Consider the following 24,190-nt stretch of genomic DNA (forward strand, 5'->3'; position numbering starts at 1 on the left):
AATACACCTGTTTCTACCACAACACATATCTTATTTTCCTTTTATATTATATTTCATTCATTCGCTAAAAAAAAAAATATTCCAAAAGGTACATATTTATTATTATCTCTTGATTTTCAGAATAAGCATTGGAACGTTGGAGCATTGAAAATTGAATAATTTGTTATTTTATTTTTTACTTGAATAACAATGAATACGCATATTATTTTTCAATGTCATAAATTTTGTCATATTCTAAAATTAAATAGAGGTCATTTAATCGTTATCGAAAATATAATAGAACAATGTGTGACAGCAACGTTCGTTGAGTTTGTTGTACAATAGTAAAGCTACACTGATTCCGTTGTCTTCTTAATTACGAAGATAACGATAGCTTATATTAAATTAAAAAATCACTTCATTCTTTCTCCCTGGACGAGCCCAGTCGAATGTTGTCCCCCGCTAGTACAGCGGTATGTCTCCGGATTTACAACGCTAAAATCAGCGGTTCGATTCTTTGCGGTGGGCTCAGCAGATAGCCCGCTGTGGCTTTACTATAAGAACACACACAGATTCCTTCTCATTAATTTCTACACGTTTTCTAGTTATCTTTCTTTTGTTGCTTATAGTGTTTTCACTTATTACTGGAAAACGTGTTACAAAATACTTAAACGAAAAACATCTTATAATGGTTTTGTAACAGATGTCAATCAACTTTTTATTTTTACGTTTTAACACTACTTTGTCGCCATACAGAAAAACGCGAAGAAAGGTAATGGTCACGCTGTTAAAATGTGTTTCAATATCAGTCAATAATATGATAGGCTACAGACATGACGTATAGGCATGATGTATGTACATGTATATACTGTAAGTAGAATACTTTAATTACTTCGATGTGATCTATATCGGCATGTTATCATGTAATACGTCCCCCGGAGGGACAGCTGTAAATCTACGCGGACTTATAACTCCAAAATCCGAGATTCGATTCACTGCGGTGAACACAAGAGATAGCCTAATGTGGCTTTGCTCGAAACAAAAAGTATACGTGTAATACCTAATTCTCTGCAATGTTAGTGAATAAATATGTTTACTGTGGAAATATAAATATATAATGTTGCTTGTCACATATTTCGTTTACTAATATTAGGTTCCTATGTTATTTTCTTCAAGTTTTCAGTTGATCTTGAATAATATACAATTATCGCAATAAACGTCCTGCAAGCAGTTTGTAAACTCGATCTTGTTTAACGACGTATTGTCTTCATCGTTTTATTAACTTCTTCCTGGTAACACTAAAATCAATATCAACACGTTTGCTATTTATTATTGTAGTTTTGGTTGCTTGTAACTAACTACAAAGCTGCGAAATAGGCAATAGGCTATCTGTACACTGCCCCATGAGTGTCGAAACGCAGTTTCTAGCGATATAAGCCAGCAGACATACCGCCCTGCCGTTAGAGGAAGCTACAGTTTTTATAGGATTTTCTTAGTTTACGGTTACTAACATCCATTATTTTTATACCATACTTTATTATACACAGTTAAAATTTAACTACCTCACATCAAACAATATACCATAGAAGCAATCTGAGGTAGATACTTTATTTTCCTGATCAAAGACTATTAGCCCTTTTTTTCTTAACACCGTACTGTTAAAGCGTAAACCGCTACATGGCTTGATGTCAATAACCTTATTCGAACGAAACACGTCAGAGTTAATTGTATTCTGAACTAAGTAATGTTGTTAAGAAAAAACAAATAAAAGCGTGTTTAGGTAAATCCCTACACTAAATTCAAACTAAGAAATGGCTACTACTTTTTTATGTAATGGGATCAATATTTTATTTAATATTGATTTATTTTGTTGAAAAAACATATTTATTATAAAGAAAAATGAAATGTCACCCAAGCAGCATATTTGTCTTTTCCTGTGTTAGAAAACACATTTTAAAAATGTAATTATGCTGTTCCGTTCTTACAAGTCTCATCGTACCTACGAGAAACTTTACTAATGAACGCGAAATGAACTACACGATAATTTTTGGCCAGCTCATCGACACAAAGAACGATCAATTACAAATCTACATCGAAATTTAAAGTATATTCATTTAGCACCTTAGAGACAATATTAACAAGTGACTCTCAATTTGGTGACGGCAGGGATGAAATTAGCAAGTCCAAAACAATGTAGAATTTTATTAACTAAAAACAAGTATCCTAACATTAAGGTTGCATTAACTTTGAATTCCTAAGAGCTAAAGTAAACCTTTCACCGGAAATCAAATATATATTCCAACTTCGAGGTGTCCTAAAAATTAAATATTTTATCTTATTTGTTTTAAGAGTTGTTTCAAAATATAAGATAACAAGAGAGTAGATAAAGGTATAGCTTCTAATTTTTTATTGTTATTATGTTTATTTAAACACCAGTTACATACACACTTAGTATAAAACATGATAATACAGTACTTTATAAATTTAATAACATTCTAACTTGGCCTCCTGATGACTCAGCGGTAGTACGATGGTTTACAGCATTAACAATTTAGTTTCGATACACGAGGTGGACTGATTACAGGTAGCCCAACATGTAGCTTTGTGCTTAACGGTAAGAAAACGTTTAAAAACTGTAACGTAATTACACATCCAATCCAACAAGGCTTAATCACATCATGAACACTTATAAAGTCTTAAAAGACCCCCAGTGGCACAGCGTTATGTCTGCGGACTCACACCACTAAAACCAGGTTTCAATATCTACGATGTACAGAGTACAGATAGCCCATTGTGTAGCTTCGTGTTTAATTCTAGCCAAACAAATCTTGAAAATCAAAGTCAGTATCATAATAGTATGCGACTCGAGTTTATTTTCTGTTCGAATAATAAAGTATGGGACTTTTATACACTTTAGTACCCCCTTTAAAAATATTGAGGGCAGAACATGGGGTGACCTTTAATAAGAATTAGTGGGGTGATATAATAAATAAACTATATAAATCGTAACTCTTGTGTTCATCACTCAAATAATCTAGTGATATATAATATAAATGTGAGTACATTTTTTTATGATGTTGGAGTCTATAATACCCGAGGATTATCATAACACTCCATATTCATGTTCTTGCATTACCTACACATTTCCTATATTACAGCACCTCGGTGACTTGCAAAAAGTTTGAGGGCTTATAATGCTAAAATTCGTAGTTCATTACCAGCGCAGCACGGATAGAAGGTTTCGTAGCTTTGCGCTCAAAGTGAACCTTAAACCATATAATACCTTTATATTTATAAGATTAGATATTTTCTTTTATTCAACACACACGTTTTAAATCGGTTTTCCGTGTTGTCACAAAGCAATGATATACTGTTCTAGGAAAGTGAGATCGATATTAAATGAAATGGGGTGATCAGAACAAAATAACTGTCAGTCTGCTTTTTACTAACAGCATACTAAATCCTTTATAAAATAGAAATCATTATACTTTTTTCTTTTTTTATGCAACAAGTCTACCTACTCACAGCTCCATATTAAGTTCATTATGAACATTGGTTCCATTTCTGAACTGAGCAACAGTTGATTGAGGTGAAACATATGTATATTTTACATTTAAAGTACTGTGCTTTTGAAAATATCTTTGCAACCTTGGTTCGCACGTCGTTGTTTTACTTCTCTCTCTCTCTTAACAAAGTTGGGCCAATGAGCTATATTTTCTTTTGTTACGTCTAGAACAAGAAAGATAGCAACTGGGTCACTACCTCATTTTATGTTAGGCTCCCTTTTTCCCGCACTAATACTTCGTTTTTGTCTTCCTCCGGTATAGCCCCCTACTGGCACAGTAAAATATATGTGGACTTTCAACGCTAGAAATCGGATTTCAATACCCATGACGGACAGAGTACAGACGGCCCATTATGTAGCTCTGTGCTTAGCCTTCAATAAACAAATCTCCTGATGTACACTAATACGCCTGGAGATTACAAAGATTGGAAAGTTTTCTGGTTGATGATCACCACTTGTGATTACCTCAAAGTTCTGATGTCATCTATACCTTCAGCATCTGATAAAACAAAGTATCTATATCCTTAGTTATTGAGTTTGGGGAGATAAACTGTTACAAATGATGTTTTCCTTTTAAAATGTACAGCTTGCTCATTAATGCTTCCGTCCTATTGTGATGTTATCAGTTTTGGCAGGTAGATGATGTATGAGAGGCCATATTTTTTATAACATGTCATATCCTGAATTCCCTTTTTTGAGCTTTTCAGGGTGGTTATTTACGTGTAAATAACGTTTTGTTTACTTCCTGAAGCAAAAAAAAAAAAAACTCTAGAGTCTAGAATACTGAGTAAAAGTAGATCAAGATGAAACTCATTAAATCCAGACTTCAGCTGAGTCATCTTTACAGTTTTGTATCATCATTACCATTCTTCATATCTTTGCTGGCTATTTAATTGTGTCACCAGTCTCACTTTTTAATATCTTTACTATTTATTTGTGTCACCAGTCCCATCCTTCAAATATTTGATGGTTATTTAATTGTGTCATCAGTCCCACTTTTTCATATCTTTGCTGGTTATCTGTTTCACCAGTCCCATCCTTCAAATATTTGCAACTTATTTAATTGTGTCACCTGTCCCACTTTTTAATATATTTGCTGGTTATTTATGTCACCAGTATCATCCTTCAAATATTTGATGTTTATTTAATTGTGTCATCAGTCCCAATTTTTTTATATCTTTGCTGGTTATTTGTTTGTGTTATCAGTCCTATTCTCCATATTCCTGTTGATGAAATCCACTTCCTTTGTGTGTGTGTGTGTGTGTGTGTTCAAGTTTTCAATGTTAATTAAAATAGGAAACTCCAGGTAAAGAACAAAGGTACAACGAAAAGTAAGATGGATGAGGTTAATATTGAAGAAGATAAAAATAATTATATACATAGCTGTATATTTCTAACAAACCCCATTGGTCCAGTAGTAAATTAGTAGACTTAAGATACTAAAAAATAGGTTAGTGGATAAAGCATGGAATTTTGCGTTTAACTACAACCAAGTAAAACCATTTTTAACACAGGAAAGTGATGAATAACAGTTCAGAGATATGTCTCAAAATTTGTAAAAAGTATCTTTTTTCTTCGGTACCCTGTTCTTCAACTCTGCCCTAGTTATTTCTTCCTGGTATGACACTCTGAACCTGTTGGATAAGGCTGCTACCAATGCTTGTTAATTGTTATAGTTTTTAGCTGGAAGATTACTCAATGTTGTTAACGCTCATTCTTTTACAGAGCAGCAAGATGGATGGCTGGCATTCACCATTCTACCTGTTTACTCTGCAAATGATTTTAAACTGGATTTGTCATGATTCCCATGGTACCTTTCCATCGTAGTCTGTTGTTTTCTCAGCTGACCGTTAATTAATTGACCAACCAAATTCTGGAATACAATTTGGTAATTAATGTCATGACCAGAGCAGTCCAGAAAGGTCGGTCGGTAAGAGATGGCACAGCAGCAGTAGTAATAGCTAGTTGTAGACCAAATAAGTTATCTTATTCCATATTTTGTAGAAGATGGTGTTTCAGATTGTAACTCTTGAGCCAATGCAGAAATTATTATGGCTGGTTTAATTTTGGCATTTAATAATTAATTTTCTAAATGTTTTATGCAGCCACTGATCTTTTCTACCTCAGTGATGCTCTGTTCTACTACATTGATGCTTTTCTTTACTTTATCCACGTCTTTATGGGGTTAGTTTTGAAATTATTGTTTTTCTTCTGTACTCTTCCAGTACTGTTGGTGTAACCTTTCTGTGTGTACCCTATAGCACCATCAGTCTTGTCTTCAATTACATTAATATTATTTTTAATCATTTTATTAATAGGACGTGTCTTTCTTCTTGATCATCCTTTATTCTTCTGCACATTTCTGCTCAATCTTCTTCTAATTTTTCTTTAAAGTTATCTTTGGATTTATTTAATTTATCTAATGCTCTGCTCTTTCCTTCCGATATTGTTTTAATAATTTTATCTTTGCAAATACCCCTCGAATCTCACTACTTGACTTTATAGTCACCACCTTCAACAGTTGAATTTCTATTTCAAGTATTTTCAACGTTCTATTTTATATATATATTTAAAATAATACCCTCATTTGACACCAAGTGTTGTAGGCCGGCATGGCCAAGCGTGTTAAGGCGTGCGACTCGTAATCTGAGGGTCGAGGGTTCGCATCTCCGTCGCGCCAAACATGGTCGCCCTTTCAGCCGTGAGGGTGTTATAATGTGACGGTCAATCTCGCTATTCGTTGGTAAAAAAGTAGCCCAAGAGTTGGAGGTGAGTGGTGATGACAGTATTTGTTTGTTTGTTGTTAACCGCAAAGCTACACAGTTAGCTACGTTCATTGTTTGTTTTTTCTTATAGCAAAGCCACATCTGGCTATCTGCTGAGCGCACCGAGTGATGTCGAACCCCTGATTTTAGCGTTGTAAATCGGAAGATTTACCGCTGTACTAGCGGTGGGCATTCTACGTTCACTACGGGTACGAAAATCCAGTTTTTAGGGTCATAAGCCTTCAGAGTTACCACTGTGCTAGTAGAGAACATTTAGAAATGCGCGAATAAAGGATAATACTGGAAACAAATAGATTTATACGTTAATAATACTTATCTGTTGTTGTTGGCCTAGCGCGTTAAGGCGTAATCTGAGGGTCGCGGGTTCGCGCCCGAGTCGCGCCAAACATGCTTGCCCTCCCAGCCGTGGGGGCGTTATAATGTGACGGTCAATCCCACTATTCGTTGGTAAAAGAGTAGCCCAAGAGTTGGCGGTGGGTGGTGATGACTAGCTGCCTTCCCTCTAGTCTTACACTGCTAAATTAGGGACGGCTAGCACAGATAGCCCTCGAGTAGCTTTGTGCGAAATTCCAAAACAACAATCTGTTATTGCTCCACTGATTTTTGTTATTATGTTTAACTCTATAATCGTTCAGGACAATCTTGGTTTATTGATATTTCCATCCTTATATATTTGACTGTTTCCTCAAAAGTTGATTTTGATGATCAGCAAAGATTCCATGTTGTCTGAGAAACTACTTTATTTTTATTTTATTTTTTCTGGAATTATGAATACAGTAACAACGAATTTTTTTCTTTTTTTAAATTGACCCCTGGTTTTGTAGCCTGATATAACTCTGAACTTGATTGGCTAAAAAAGAAGGGCGGAGTGGGATATTGTTCACGTGATTCATCAGCCCTGAGATGCTGGAATTGCGAATCAGCTGGTCTGTTTATGAAAGACCGAAACGTCAGAAGTCTGAGTAAGGTTAGAATGGGAACGTTTTGTAAGAAGTCTGTGAAAGCAGCAGCATTCAACATGAATAGGCTTGTTTAAAATTTAGAAGATATTTTAGAGATACGCTTCAGAAGAGAGCATGAAACCTAACGAAGGTAAGCTCGAATTCATCACACTTTAGATTTGGGCTGTTACTCTATAGTGAGAAACGTTGAAACTGTAAAAGTACATGAGAATTATTGTATAATCAAACTACCTCAAGCGTCAAGGCCAAGTATTTTAGTTTTTTAGCCTAACGTTATAACAAGTAACAAAACGTATTGTTCATGACAAAGTACACGTATATATTACTATTAGTTAACTATAGACACTTTAGGAGGAGCGTAACCTATTTTACCAGTTGCAGGAGATCAAGAAAAACTTTCAACAGTCTGAAAAACTAAAGTAATGTTAAATAGGATGTATTAGTCCCAGAAATATATTTAGAAAAAATAAAGTCGGTTTGAAAAATTATTAATTGCTCTTAGTTTCACGTAATAAAATAAGGTTGGTGTTTAGTGTCATATGAAAGCATATTTTGGTTTCTAATGTTTTTAATAGTTATACTGAATAAGTGTAGTTTGCTTATGTATCACAGGTCTTTATAAATATAGAAGAAAGAAATGTTTGCTAGAATACAATATAGTAGCTTTTGTTTGAAAGTTGTATATATATTCATGTTTTCAAAATAATGTAGTTATGTTTTACTGGGACTTATTGTTCTACTTTTCTACACACTTTCTAATTTTACTTGTATACATTTTTGTGAAACTATTTTCTGTGTTTAATAGTTGTTTGTATCTGCAATTTTCTGTTTTTGTTGTTAAAATTTTTGTTATTTGAAAATAAGTGTTGGTATTTCCCTAATAAGCTTAAGTACTTTATTTTGCACAAAATTAGATCATGTATCTGTTAACTGTTTGAAAATATATTTGTATAAACTCTGGAGCAAACTTAAGTAGAAAGTGGTTCAGCCAGCTTTCCTTTATTACTGCTATTGAACTTGTTATACGTGTAGTTTGTATAGACATGATATGTGTTTTAGTGTTGTTAATCATACACGTGTTTTTTGTCTTGTTAATATTATGCTTTCTTTTGTGGAGACTGAAATGAACTTATGACTTAATAAGGAAGTAAAATGTGTATATTGTTTGAGGTCATATGTATATGTTAAGTTTTATTTGGATAATACTGACTGAATTCATAGTGACTTAACACAATAGAAAAATATTGTTCATTAAACAATATTTTTAATTGTAAAGATTGGTGAAAATTGTTTTCTCTGTTAGAAGATTTTCCAAAGACATAATGCTTATTGTTTCCAATTGAACTCGTTACTATAACAACAGAAGTCAAACTGATGGGCCTATAATGATACTCATCTTCCTTTAACCTCTTCTACATGAAAATATTGATAAAATTGATAAGTTTACCAAAAATTTACTCACTGAAAATATGAAAAAGAAATTTTCAAACCCCACACAATATTTTTATAAGCTTAATTTTCATCACTAATTAATGTAATTCCTCTTCATATTTTTTCTTGTGCTGACATATAACAAACATAAAATAAAACTTCAAACCAAATTTGATGATTTGAATTAAAAGACTTGCATATTCTTTTATGTTTTGTTTTTTACTTTTCAATTACCCTCAGTATCTTTAATTATGTTAGTGACTATTTTCTCATAAACTTGGTTTTCTTCACTTATTGATGCTGCAATTATTTTACTCATTGATTTAAGGATTTTTTTTTTAAACTAAAGATTTTAAGAAAAAGATTTCCCCTTTCAGAAAGCATCTTAAGCTTCATTAACATTTTTGTTTTGCAATTAGACCATAATTCCATGTAATTTAGTTTTCAAAATAATTATCTGTTTACAGTTTTGGTTTCTTTATCTAAGAGGATACTGAATACTTAGAAAAGATGCAGAATAAGGTTACTAGGATGAAAGGGTTACCTTGTATAAATAGGTTCAGACCTCTTAACTTGTCCTGCCAAAAAAAAAAGTGTAGGAAGTACTAGTTGATTTAATTTGGATGTTTTGTGGTGTATTGATGAGTTATGGAATGAAAACTTTAGGAATTAGGAATAATGAAGTAATCTGTAGAAGCCCAGATACTACCTCACTCTTTAATAAGATTACTTCTTAATCAGAATTATGAATTTGTAATATAGTTTTCCTGATTATGTGATTTATTTTTTTGACATAAATTAAACTTTTATTGATAGAAAGGGTTGTATAAATGTAGTTTGAATTTGGTGGTTTGATTGGGTGAGTAAATGGATAACCTCAATGAGTTGATTAGCTGTCATTTGTTCACTCAGGTAGCTGTTAGTGATTGTCTTATATAAATTTTGCTATGATAAATATGTAAGTGATAAGTTTCAGTTTAGCATAATTCTGTTTGTACTTTAGTCTCGAGTCATATTTCTTTTTTTTATTTTTTTACACGTAACTTGTTGATTAAAAGAAACAAATGCTTAGATATTTCAAAGGTTGAAGTAAAATTGATGAAGTTAAAGGGTAATAGTGTCTATATATGAAAGATCTAACTAATGCATTTTTATAATTGCATGATTTTGTCATCTGAATGTGCATAGAATGTAATATTAGATTGATCAGAGTACACATATCACAATAATGTTTGTCTGCTCAGAGTACATATAGAATATGGGAGAATCTGTCTGGTCATACTACAAATACCAGTTGTAATGTAAATATGAGTTTGTATCAAAGTTTATTGTTGGTCTGATCAGAGTATATATAGAATGTTGGAGACTGACCAGAGTACACATACCAGTTGTAATGTAAATGTGGGTTTGTATCAAAGTTTATTGCTGGTCATTAGTGAACAGCAGATATTTTTTATTATATTTTTAAAACATGTGGCAGTTGAAATCTTTGAACTGTTACTTTACTCAAATTTTTGGAGACTTGGCCATTTAATGATTGAAATGAACTTAAAATGTATATATTTTTAAAAACTTGTCTGGTTTCAGGTCTTTTGATGCTGGTTTTATATTCACTCACCCATAATATTGTATATTTAATCCACTTGCAGCTTGTGATTAATAGTTATGGAGCTCACCCTAGATCTTAGAATTTCAGAAAATGAAGTAATTGTAATGCAGTATCAACTTAATTTTTTAATATTTACATTTTGAAACAGGATGTGAAAATTATTTAGAAAAACCAAATTGAATATTTTGCTGATGCATTAGAGATGTGGTATATTATGTGTATAAAAGGAAGAAAATTAGGTTTGAAATGTTTTTGTAAGAAACACTCACTTTAGATGTTTAGCTTTCAAAAATATTGACACTATAAATGAAGAGACTATTTTGCAAAGAGAAAGAAATTTTGATAGCTAATTTGATATGATATAGTGCACTGTTTTGATATGCAAAGGCTATATGATTTGAATACCACTACTGTATTTTAGTTTCTGGTCTGAAATAGCTTAGAAAAATAGTTTTATATGCACTGTTAATTTTTCCACAACTTACATAAAATGCAGTGAAATGCAAAATACTTTCAGCTTTACAGTATTTACAGTTAGTGTGATATAACACTACATATTTTCTTTTAGAAAGAACAATACACAGGAAGGGACTTTATTGCACATATGTATTCTGCATATATACTTGTATATTTTATTTGTGTATGTGTGTGTGTGTGTGTGTATTTATATATTTTAAATGCATTTGAAGAAAATTAATTTATTAATTGAAAATTGTAGCTACAATATTAGTAACTAATAGTATTAATTAATAGGAGATTTGAGTGGTATATTCATTTATAAAGTGTAAAATAGCTTAATTTTAATTAAATATATAATTATTGGTTTGGTAGATATCATCACCATCATACATCAAAATAAAAATAGAAATTGAGATCTATAAATGATAAAGAAAGTTTTAAAAAAATGGTGACATAATGAAACATAAAATAACAATTACCACAGACTTAATGAGAAAAGGTTAATAACACTTTTTAAGTGATGGTGTAGTTGTTGAATAAAGAATTTCTTTGGTTAGTAGCTTTAGATTAGGAAACCAGTTTTGTAAATATTAAAGTTATCTGCTGACAAAAGATAATTAGTTGCATCATCATGCTCACAAATTGCAGAAAAACATGATTTAGAGAGATTTTTTTGATTTAGTAGAGATACTGTTATATTCATGGATTCTTAATTTTAAATGGTAAGTTGTTTTCCTAATATGAGTAGCCTAGTCACTATGTATTAGAATAAACAATCCATGAATGTAGTAGTTTAGATATCTAGACCTAAATTATTACACTCATTGGAAAGTGAAAAAAAACTGTCAACTCAAATCAAGGATTTAAATACAATTCTTAAGTGAATCTGCAGATAGAAAGATTTAATTATCTGAACATGCTGAGTTTAAAAGGTTAAACTGTGGTAAAAAAGTTAGACTATAGAGACAGGCTGTTAGTATTCAGGTACCAGTCTCTAATAAATGGCTTTGGCTGCTACTTGCATTGAGAAATCAAATCTGAATTCATGGAAGGAAATTAGTTTTAATATCTTTTTAGGCTTCAAAGAATTTTGAGTGTTCAGAAACTTGTATTTCTTTTTACTCCACATGATGAGAAAGTTAAATCCAAATGAATGTAAAGTGGAATAGCTTTGGGGCTTAATTTTGTTAAGCAGTTCTATCTTCTCTGCCCAACCTAATCACCATTTCTGACTGATGTCATCACCACATGCTGCAGCTATACATACTTTGACTCTGACTACCAACTGATGGTCTATCTTTGTGGCTTTGTCTCTAGATTTGAATCAGCATCTTCTATATCTCTTCATGTCTCAACAGTGTCTGCAATGAGCAACAAAAACAAGTTTATATATACTGGGGAGGGGGGCACTCTCATTAAATACTCTGATAAATGGATAAGAATAACTTATTTAATGGCTTTAATGGAATATTATTATGAATACTTAAGAGCAACAGGTGGGTTGATTGGGCAAGTGGGATCATTTTCAACGTAAGGATCAATTATATGCTAAAAATAAATCCACTAAGAAGATAAGGTCATGTAGTTTTTGGTGAAACTTTAAAGATATTTAGTAAAGTTTATTTAAACTGTACTTTGATAATAAAGAAGGTTGAAGAATTGGGAGCTAATAAGTAGAGAGAATAGCTATGGTAACAATGGATTTGGAAATAGGAGGTTTAGAACATTGCAAATTAAATAATTTTAAAGATGAATCTGTTAGATTTGAAGATATATATAGTATATTTCAGGATAAGCATAATTGTCATAATTCTAACTGGCACTCAAAAGGAATGAGTTCAGGGCTCTTAATTGAAATGAAAGAATATGATAAAATGTGAATTGTTGAAATCTGTTAAAGATGGCAAATAGGTATAGTATAAATTGTATTGAAATTCCAGGTTGTGAGGTATTGCATTGACTTTTTTAAAAGAGTGGAGGGGAAGACTTTATACAAAGGATGAACTGCAATCTATTAGAATTGAAGGCATAGAATATTAGTAGTTAAGAGATTGAATCTGTATGTGTTACAGTTAGATGTTTCAAGGGCAGAAGGTTTTTAAATAGAAACTGCCATAGATCTCTTGATCGTATGGATGATGTCACTGAGTAACTGTATAATGAAATAAGCATTGTTACTATTAATAATAATACAGATGCAATAACTATGGAAGAGTGTGATTGGTAGTGTCTCAAGTAAATAGGGCTTTACAATTGTTTTATATTCCAAATGGTCGAAGAGCCAACCAGAGGAGATGCTATTTTAGATTAACTGTTAAAGTCATGATGAGGAGATATTAGCAAGACTTGAAGTAGGAAAACATTTAAAGAGTGATTATTGCGTGATATGGTTTGATATGTTATTAAATACGTTATTGGATGAAGTTATGAAATTTAAAAATGTATTGGTTCTAATTCAAGATTGGTATCTTCTTAAAAAAGAGGAAAAAAGCCCAGAAAAAATCAAACTAATTGGTTTATTAAAGATGAAAAACTAGAAGTAAATATATTTAAGAAGTTTAAAATGGTACATAGATTGAAAATTTTTAAACAATTATAGGAAAGCTAGGAATTTGATGTAAGAAAAAGTAAGAAATTCTAAAGAGGTTATGAGAAGCAGCTGGCTGACAAGGTTAAAAATGACAGCAATGTCTTTTAAGTATTTGAAAGGTAAACAATGCAAATATTGAGATAACTTAAATGATAACTGTAAGATGGGCATGTATCTTTTCTGTTTTTATAAAAGAAGGTATTAACAATATTCCTATTTTTGAGAATTTACAGGAAATATTTAAAATATATCTAAATCACTTAAATATTATTCACTGGTGTAAATAAAAAGTCTGGGAGATTAAAACATCAGGAACAGACAAGGTTTCTCCTAGAATTTAAAGGAGGTTAGATATGAAGCATTTCAAATATTATGAAAATAGAAGACAACATACACTGAAGGTAAATCTTACTCTACTAATTGTTTGTTTTTTTCCCTTCAAGGATGATGCTTATTATATGAGCAATGGAAAGTGTGTAGTTTAGGTGCTTTTAGATTTTGTATAATTTCAATATAAATATATCAATATGTTTTAAAACAAACTTTTATTTATACTGCATACTATTGTTTCAACACTGTTTATCACTGAATTACCAAAATCTATTTTCTAGCTTTTGCAGATTGTAAAGTGAGACTTAATAACAAAGTAATGTCCTTTTTTATCTGCTCCAGTGTGTATCTTTTGAGGTTTTATTAGAAGTGACTTCATAATATTTTATTTAACTTGTATTCTGGTAACTTAGGAGCAAAAGGCTGTATTCTAGCCTGTTTAGTAGCTAGGTCATTGTTCAAGGTTCTAATTCTGTCTTTTCAAAGCTCTTTGAACTGATGCCTTTAATAAAAATTAGTTTGTGGTACTTGCATGTTATCCCAAGATTTCTAATGCTTATAATTAAAAAAAAAAAAATTTTTGAGAAGCATTTGTTGTGGTACACGCATGTTATACCAAGATTTCTAATGCTTATATTTAAAAAAAAAGAAAATTTTTTTGAGAAGCACTTGGTAAGATCGAATATTTCTTAGTCCTGCTTTAAATTTATTTTATTGCGGAAGCCTGTATCAATGAAATATATACTGAACATAAAGTTTGAGAAAATTTGTATGAAATACAATATTCATTTATTAGCAATAGTAAAATAGGGAGTGTCAGTGCCAGCCAATTGTCTTCTGTGGGTAGTGGTTTAGAATTAGGGATGGTGTCATGCATTAATGAATGCTGCTATGAAGAGAAAATACAGTTTAGGAGTTACTTTGTTCAGTGCTAAATACTTCTAGTATATACATGTAAATAAAACAAATAACTGAATATTTTTAACCAAAAAAGAAGCATTGTAGTGATGTGTTGAAATTTTGTATAACATTGTATGTTGCATCTGAGAAGGCAAATACAACTGCATAAAGCTATCTTCTCATACCTTTAGGTAAGGGTAATGATAAATCTAGGATTTAAGAAAATAAAATTTTATCTGCTTGTGTGCATATTTTTTCTGGAAATAATTGATGACAATAATATCAAACATTGAAACACTTTTTCCAAAATACAAATAAGTCATGGAATGGCTTTTTCTTTACAGAAAGCCTTTATTGAAGTTAATTTTTTAGCATTGAAATTTATGAAAAACAAAGCACACTGGTTTGTCAAGAGATCAAGCAAGTGTGTTTACATACGTTTAATTGAAGATATATAATGAACTCTAAGAGTAACATCTATGGGTTTTCTACATCTGTTAGATAAGCGTGTACATTTTGCAAATGAAATATATATGCATAAATGTTGAATAGTTTGAGTTTCAAAAGCATTGTAATGCCAAAATTGTTAAACTTGCAAATTTCAGATACTGTTCTTTAAGTTTTTTGTTTTGTTTAATGTTTCATGATATTGTGCATTCATGAACTAAAAATTAGTTTAATAACACTCCATGATTTGAGGAAAACGTTCTTAGTAAGCATTGTTCATAATAATTATATTTATTTGCTTTTAAGTTTGTGCACGAATATGTCAAAATCAATTTTGCAAAATTTTGAGGAGAACCAAACCAAAATTATTCTTATCATATGCTATTTACCTTTTGTGAGTGCTGTCCTAGGACCAATTTTATCTTATTTATTGGACATGTTTATATTGCTTTACTTATTTCATCTTCTCATGTTGTAACACACATTTTCTGAAAGTAGTGATGGAATAAGTTTTTTTTTACATTTATTTGGAGATTTGTGGTGCTCAACTGGAAGTATTACATTTAAAATTTGAAAAGTAGGATATACATGTTATCAAAATAAAGATTCCTTGATACTAGAAGCAAACCAAAAATAGTTATTTTTTTGTGCATTAATATCTTAATTTTTTAGAAAATCAGAATACTTTTAATCTGTAGTTTGAGAAAATATTGTTGAGAAAAAATTATTAAGAATTAGTTTTGTGAGAATTCAAATTGAGAGTTGTTTGTCTATGCTAGAGATGTTATAATTGTAGCACAGCTAGTGGACATTAATCCTGATTGTTATTTATGTTGAAGAAATGCATAACACAACAGTTAAGATGTTTTTAATAACTAAAGGACTGTTAAGGACAGTGATCATGCACACACATACACATTATAATGTGTGAGTTATGCTTCTTTATTATTGATTCTAAGCTTAGGTTTGAGGTTCACAGCATACACTTTGAGACATCTATATTGCATAGATGTTATCAACAAAGGGAAAGAAACAACAAACATCCTGAGTTAAAATGCATTCTCAGGTATTTATCTATTTATAGTGATAAGAAAATTTGTATGCAGGCACATTATTGAAAAAAAGATGGAAATATGTATTTCTTTTATACGGACTTTTGCTTTCAAATGTTAAGATTTTTTTTACAGTTTTTGCTTGTTGAGGATGAGTTACTTATGTGCACTGGTGAACTATTTCAAAATTTCATAACATCCTCTTTAGTGTACTTGACATCTTTTTGCAGTTTATAATGACTGTTCTGCAGTGTCATTCTTTTGAAGTTTCTTTTATAACCAATCTAAAAACATTTATGCAGACTATGCATGTATGTGTATCATTAACCCAACTGTTCACTTATTGTATGGTGTAGGTAAAACCATTTGAACTTCTGTTAACATAAGTGCACAAGGTTTTACTAGGTGAAGTTGTGAAAGTGTCTACTGTGATTGTTACATTAAAATGAAAAAGTGCTTTTCTATAATATCACCGAGTAACATTGCACTCTGTATATGCCATCTGATTGAAATCTGTAGATGCCAGTCTGTTTCGTCATGGTTGATAGAGCAAGGCTGAATTGAAAAAATGTTACAGTATACTGTCATGTTATACCTGTAGACTAACTGCCACAGACCAGTAACTGTCAGCTGGTGTGTTACTTTATTCATAGTATCTAGGACAAACGTATTCAGTGAACTAGCATGCCCAAGTTTGTGGTGGTTATCCAGGCTAAATAAGTTTGTAGTTGTACATGTACATTTATGTAAGGTATATGTGTACCTTTTACTTTCTGGTCAGATTCATTTAAGAAACTAATTAATTTTGCATATTTGCACAGAACTAATTTGTGCATATTCTCATTTTAGCAATAAAGCTGTTCACAATAAATAAAAATGAAACTATGTATATGAAAAGTATTAGAACAACCAAAAACACATAGTACTTCCATCATTAGAGGTAATAATTTAATTCAAATAATCAAATTTTGCAAGCTTTCTTTGGTATAGGACAATAAAACTTGTACAACTAACTTTTCTCAGTGTAAGAGTTTAAGGTCATTATATAGCCATGCACATGCATATACAAATGCTGTTCAGTAGTATATCACATTGTTTCAGCTTATAAATATTTGTTGATTATTTCTGAGTTAGGAGTTTAACCTGTGGTTTTCATGTTTCATGTTAGTTTATTGCAGTATTTTTGTAGAATGCTGTGTAAAAAATTTGTCAGAAGGAAGGAATGTATATTACAATTCACGATATTCTTTAGAATTAGACAAAGTCAGACAACCAGAATATTAAAATGTCAAGCAGAATTGAAGGGGGAGAGAGACTTCAAGAGAAATAGTCAGAAATCAAGAAGCCAGTCATTCAACACTGAAGTGTGTAACAGACAAAATTTCAGAAGGAAAATCATAAATATAGAAAATTATTGAGAATATAAGAAACAGTCAACTAGATAATGAGCTGGCTGATCAGAATTTGACAGTTTATTAATTTACAATTCCAAAGAAATATTCAGTTTGGGCTTAAGAGAAAAAAAAAGAAAAACAAGGTTAGCCAATAAGTATCCAATACAGGCAAACAGAATTCAAGACAGACAATAAATCAGTTTCAGAAAAGGCAATCAGTCAGAACATGGGAGAAATAGTTATTTAGAATTTAAAGAAATAGTAAGTCATAAAAGTTTAAAATTAGAATATAAAAAGGACAGATTTTCAGAATAGTGACGTAAGAGTGAAGACATAGTCATTCAAAATCTGATATAGCTGTTTCGATTTCACAAACATTTGGATTCTAAATATTTTGAAATAAATTTCTATAATGTATGAAGTTTTTGTTTAGACTGTGGAACTGGCTAAAGCTGAGTTGCTACAAATTTTTTATATGAATTTCTTCAGTAAATCAAGTTATTTCTTGATAAATTTGTAAGCCATTTAAATGGCTGACAAAAAAAAATGCTTTGAAGGTCATACCTATGCATAAAAGTTGAACAAATTTTTTGAAAGAAATGGTTTGTGTTGGATTTTAAAAATTTCTTAAATGTGCATTACATGCAAAATGATACATAGATCAAACTTGTGTAATTACATGTTTGTAACTAAGTTCAAATATACATTTGTGTAAATATCAGGCATTTTTTTCAGAATTGGATCAACCAAGTTTGTGCAGTTTTTCAGACTATGCATGTATGTGTATCATTAACCCAACTGATGTTTTTATTTATAATACATACAGTGTAAGCTCAAGGCTATTTACAAGCCTGTTTTCATTCAGCAAGGTTAGATGAACAGCTGCTGAAATCTTTTACATATTTAGGAAGATTAATTATCATTTGACCTGTGTTTAGTTGTAACGAATGTCGTATCTGGTGGTCATGAAGGCTGATTGGGCATCACCGTCTGACTATATAACAGTCTGTTGGAACTCTTGTATTTTTAATGATTAAAATGTATGAAATGCAGATTAAAAAATGACAACATATAGTATACACTGATGTGAAAGACTAAAGACCAGATTATTGCTGTATCAATTGTACATGTTGCCTTTTTTTTTCTGTATATTGTACAAATTGTAGGTGATACTACCGGATATTTTAAAATATGTTGTGGAACTATTTGTACATGAAATATCACAATGAAAGTTCCAATAGATGGAATGTTTTTACTGCATTCTTTGAAATAATTGAAGAATATTTTGAAGTCTTACATTGCAAGAAAGTTGTACAATAATTAAAGATACAATAAAGTAGTGTTCAGGATTCTGATATGAATTTTAAAGGTTTTTATAAGAATTTCAGTTTTTAATGATATACATGTGTATGACACACAATAACAGTTTTATTAAATGATAAAAATTCTTCCTCACCAGAACCATTGTTATTTTATGTGCATACACACACATTTGTTTAACATACAACATAGTTTTGAAAGGTTATTTATGTTTTTGAGTTTTTTTTTTTAGACATAATCTGCTGCATGCTAATCCTTTTGGAGGAACTTAAGATGTAAAAACTTTCTGGTATTTTAGACTCTTCTGAATGAAGCATAAAAATCAATATGTTGAAGAAATATTAATTTATGTACTATTATTTAATCTTAATTCCAAGGGTAGATAAACATTTCATGTACAAGTAAAACTTTTTCTCTTATTGTTTCATTTTTATTTCTGTAGATATGCATGGTTCTATGGAAGAAGTAGAGTTGGATCCCTGTGATCTGTATGTTAGTTTGGGAACACTCATTGTTGAAGGTCGACTGCCTGGGCTCACAGAAAGAGGCTATGGAGGAGGTCCACACTGTTTACCACCTCACGGTCAAAACAGACATGAATGTGACCTTAATTCTGAATTAGTGAGTTTTCTTTTTACAAGAAATGAATTTTTTCAGCCATAAGCCATACTTGACTTACTGGTAAGACAGTTGAGACACCTTTCTAAATATCAAATAAATGCTAATATATATTTAATTAATGAATTATGTGGCATTTATAAAACATTTCTCAAAATTGTTTGTAATGTATATTCTTTTGAGCTTCTTCAGTTTGTAATGGTTCATAACAGTTTATTTCCCCATCTATTCTTCTTTTGGAAGGAAGATTCTTTTTTCTACTTTTAATTTTATTTCTTACAATTTACTTTATTCCCAAACATAACTCTGACAGTTATTGATGTTCCTTGACATTGGCTTTGGTTTCTCATGCTTCAGTGTTTCATATCCCACTTAAATGCCCTAAACAATATCTAATTTGCAAATTTTGTTTCCACTTGCATCAGTACTATATATATAAGCACCTCACTCAAATAATATTAGTTTTTCTTAAAGTGTTGGTCATGATTTTCTCTGAAGTGCTATGCCTTGTTCCATTATGAATTGCAATTTTTACATTGCCTTGTGGATTTCAATGGTCATTATTAAATATGTTTAACATGAATTTTTAATGTCTACATAATTTATTACATAGTCAATACATTTTCTTTTGAGGGAATTATATTTCCTACTGATACATATGAAACATTTTTGTAATCCTTTCAGATCAAAACGTATATTTATTGCTGTTTTGAACAATTCTTTAACTTCTATTCTTTTGTGTAGCTTTCTTTCCAACAACATCATTTTATGAGTGTCACTATTTTGTAAATTTCTTTTGAAGCATAAGAGATTGTTTTGATTTTCCTTAGCACAACCAGTTGTAGTAGTTTTAAATGTTAATCTGTGTTTTTTAATTCCTGAAGCTGCTACCTTTTACTTGTTTTTGATCTGAAACATTTGCTACTCCAACAAGCAAACCTATATTGGTTTTTCTTAGGAGACTTAGTTTTTGACTGTTTATATCTTCATTCATCTTATCTGGATACAAAACCTGTTTTTCCAGCTTGATTGTAACTGATTTAGTTATTTATATAAATCTGTCATGATCCACTTCTGTGAAAACGGCTATTCCACTTCTGATAACGAAACTGAAATTAAGTGGGAAAAAGGAAACAAGTAGTGTCTTTATGACTGTTTATTGGTAACACACACACATACTTGTAAAATGAAGTAATATAAGATTCTTGTCTCTTGCAGGAAGTAATACAGTTGTTCCATTATTTTATTTACAGGTTTACCAAAAAAATAAAAATAGCACATGACCACTAAATTAAAAGTTTTATCTTGGTGACAAGTTAGCATTTTTTATAACTTCAGTGAAACAAAACAAAATGATGCAAAGCCTGATTTTTGTAGAATCTAGATGTGCAGCAATGTATGTTTCTTTAATAGCCTGATATACCTGTTACTGATGGTAGAAAAACCTACTAGATACATTAAGTCAGTAGTATATATGATTGTGTAGGTAATTAGTGTAAGGCAGTTTAGAAAATGTTTATAAGGTCATTAATTTTTTCACTACAATGCTTACAACACAACGAACCTGTAACTTATACTTTGCACCATTGCCAATAGGTTTTTTGTGCATGTGCTGAGTCTTGGAATGAAACTTCCACTCCTACTTATAATAACATGTACTGTACCAGTCTGATGCAACCAGCCTTACATTTTAGCCTTCCACCAATAGAAGGGTGACATATCACCATTGCTCAGTATCTCTCCTTGAAAACTTTCTACTTTGTGTATAACAGAAACTCTTATTCTATGTACTGTAGTGTAATCATGTTCCTTTTCATTAAGAGTTACAGAATTTGTACTTTTATTGTTTTCAGCTTTTCCTTGACATCCAAAGCTTTATTTTTCTCACCTTCATTTTCTTCATTTTGAAAAACAAATTCAAATCTTTAAATTAATTTCAATAAGAATTTTCAATACAAGTTATATATACATTATATTAATTTCATCACTTTTCATTATTAACCTAAGAGATTTGGAGGGACATGTTCCAATATCTGTGATATTTCTTTGGCAAAAATATTCCATGTCATCATTAACGTAATGTTTAGGTTTCAGTAGATGGTGATAATTAATCTCATTTTCATATATATGAAAATTACCATAGTCATATTACCATGTACACATCAGATCTACTGATTTAAAAAAAAAGTAAAAATCATACTCTTGTTAATATAAGAAATTTCATCCAGAAAGGTTCACTACTTCAGTTTTGTGTATCTTATGAGATCCAATTTTTCATACTGACATTTCCTAAACTTCTGAAGGTCAGATGCTCCTCCATAGGAACAGCTTGAATTTCCTTAAATAGTGAGCAAGAGTTTCTTTGTCAGAAAACATTATTTTTGCCATTGTACATCATGTGGTTGGTTCTATCCTACATTCTTCATGTTGAACCCTGGTCTTAAGACCTTCTGCTTTTTTAACTTCTGCTGATTCTGTTTTGTCTTTGGACAACTTTGACAGCTCTTCCAAACACCTGCCTTTACTTCTGGATCTTCTATTCCTGACAAGGTTCAGATAACACCCACTTTTATTTTTCATTGCACTGGTAACTTAGGTATGTGATATTTGTTCTCTTAATCCAGTTCTTTCTTCTGATTCACTTGGATGAGTTTATTCCATACACCTCAGCTTATAAGATTTTCCCCCTATTCCCTTCTTCCTTTCTTTCATGACTATTGTACTATTGCAGAAGTTTTCTATCTCAGCACCATGTTGACTCTTAGTTGATAAATACAAGATTCCTTCTTTATTGCTGGTGGGTGAAATTCTTCCTATTTTACATAGCTCTTATTTCTTGAATATCTTCTCTTCGTAAGGTTTATTTCTTCTCCATTTTTGAATTTTAATTTAATCATCATCATCATCTTTTGCTTACTTACATTTTTAGCTTGCTGTCCTTCTCACCTTTTCCTTCTGAACCTCTGCATTGCTACCCTGATAGCGTAACTGTGAAAGGCTGTACTATGCTGTTCAAGCTGCCCATTTCAGCTTCTTGTTTTATTGGAATGCCTTATTGTTTGGAAGTATACTCCCCTAAGTTTATTTCAGGGGCACTCCATTTGGCACCTTTTTTTCATGCACTAGCTTGTGCAGTGTTCTTCATCATATCGTTTCTTGATGATGTACCCCTCCCCCTATAGACCAGCTACACTGAGGATCATTGATCATCTGTACTGGGGCGACCTCTCAGGTTTTGGCTTGTGGGAGCTTAGAGGTTACACTTTGCTACCTTTGGATTCACTTTCTAGGAAACTCTTTGGTCACATAGTGATTTAATGAGGAGTTTTCTTTGACTTTTAGGGCTCATATGTGTCTGTTTCAATCTGTTCTGAGGGCATTGACATGGAGAATGCTCTTGTTGGGTATGAATTTATATCACTATGTGAACATTTGACATCTCCAAGCCCTGTCCTGATCTCCTTTCTTGGAAAAGTTTCTTTATTTGGATTTGACTGATTTTGAGTGTCACACTTTTCAGTATAAATATTAATGCCATCATTGAACAACTCCCTCTTACTGTTGCAAATGGGCTCTATGTCAATGACTTTCACATCACATGTCAGTTGTTGAACATCAGGTATATTGAGTGGCAGCTACAGACTGCCTTCAGTCATTTACTGAAGTGGATCACAGTAAGTGGTTTTAACTTCACTCTCTCTAAAACTGTTTGCATGCACTTTTGTTGCCAATGGAGTATTCACCCTGATCCTGAACTCTGTGTGGGTGAAGTTGTCCTACTTGTAGTCCCTGAGACAAAGTTCATGGAGCTGACCTTTATACCACACATCAAGCAGCTTCAGGTCAAATGTACAAGAACATTGAATCTCCTCCATATCCTCTCTTCCACCATTGGGGAGTGGATCAATATTCCGTGCTATAGATATATCATGTTCTTATTCGATCATAACTAGACTATGGATCACTGGCCTATGGCTCTGCCAGGACCTCAGCCTTGAAGGTGCTGTATCCCATTTATCATCAGGGACTTCAGCTCTGCACTGGGGCTTTCTGCACTTTTCCAGTTCAGAGCTTATACACAGTCTCATGAACCTCCTCTACACACCCACCATTTGCAACTGTTTTTGCTTTCTGCTTCTAAACTTCATTTCTTACCAAAGCATCCCACCTGGGGTTGTGTTTTTCTTCACCAATGGGCCATGCTTTTTCAGGACAGACAATGTGCCATTGCTTCTTTTGGGCTTCACATCTAGGTGAAGTTGGATGAATTGAGTCTGTCCTTGGATAACATTGCTGTATTCACTGGTCAGCCTATCCCACCATGGCTTATTACAGTCCCCAAATGTAACTTTTCTTTAAGTCATCTGAGAAAAGCAGACACTCCTGATTGGAAATATTGTCTGTTATTTGCTGAACATCTTTTGAACCATCCTTCCATTCCTATTTATATAGATGGTTCAAAATCAGGTGACTGTGAGGGCTCTGCCATGGTTTGTTGTGGTTTGGAGGTTATGCACAGAATCCCCTCCACAGTTTCTGTCTTTACTGCTGAACTCTAAACCATTTCTCTTGCCCTGGATCACGTAGAAGCTGAGCAGTACTCAAATTGCACTATTTATACTGACTCGCTTAGTTCTCTACTGGTCCTGGAATTGCTTTGCATTAGTTCTCACCCTGTTCTCATCGATATTCAGAACCAACTGGCCCATTTCTCTTTAACATCTACTTCTATCCACTTTTGCTGGATA

The 24,190-nt window shown here is 31.9% G+C and overlaps 1 protein-coding gene across 3 annotated transcripts in view; it reads left to right on the top strand.

The window, feature by feature from the left end:
* Positions 1–7,187: 7,187 nt before the first annotated feature.
* The window catches only part of LOC143232733 (atos homolog protein A-like), a 50,138-nt gene continuing 33,135 nt past the window's right edge, over positions 7,188–24,190 (top strand). The window contains exons 1-2 of one of the 3 annotated variants that reach the window (XM_076468488.1): positions 7,188–7,422; positions 19,267–19,445. In XM_076468488.1, the coding sequence (XP_076324603.1) occupies positions 7,407–7,422; positions 19,267–19,445 (195 nt within the window). In that variant the 5' untranslated portion in view covers positions 7,188–7,406. The remainder of the gene's footprint in view (positions 7,423–19,266; positions 19,446–24,190) is intronic. The other 2 variants (XM_076468489.1, XM_076468490.1) reach the window with 2 other exon arrangements.

This window comes from Tachypleus tridentatus, chromosome 11, assembly GCF_004210375.1.
Source record: "Tachypleus tridentatus isolate NWPU-2018 chromosome 11, ASM421037v1, whole genome shotgun sequence".
In the NCBI taxonomy this organism is placed as follows: domain Eukaryota; kingdom Metazoa; phylum Arthropoda; class Merostomata; order Xiphosura; family Limulidae; genus Tachypleus; species Tachypleus tridentatus.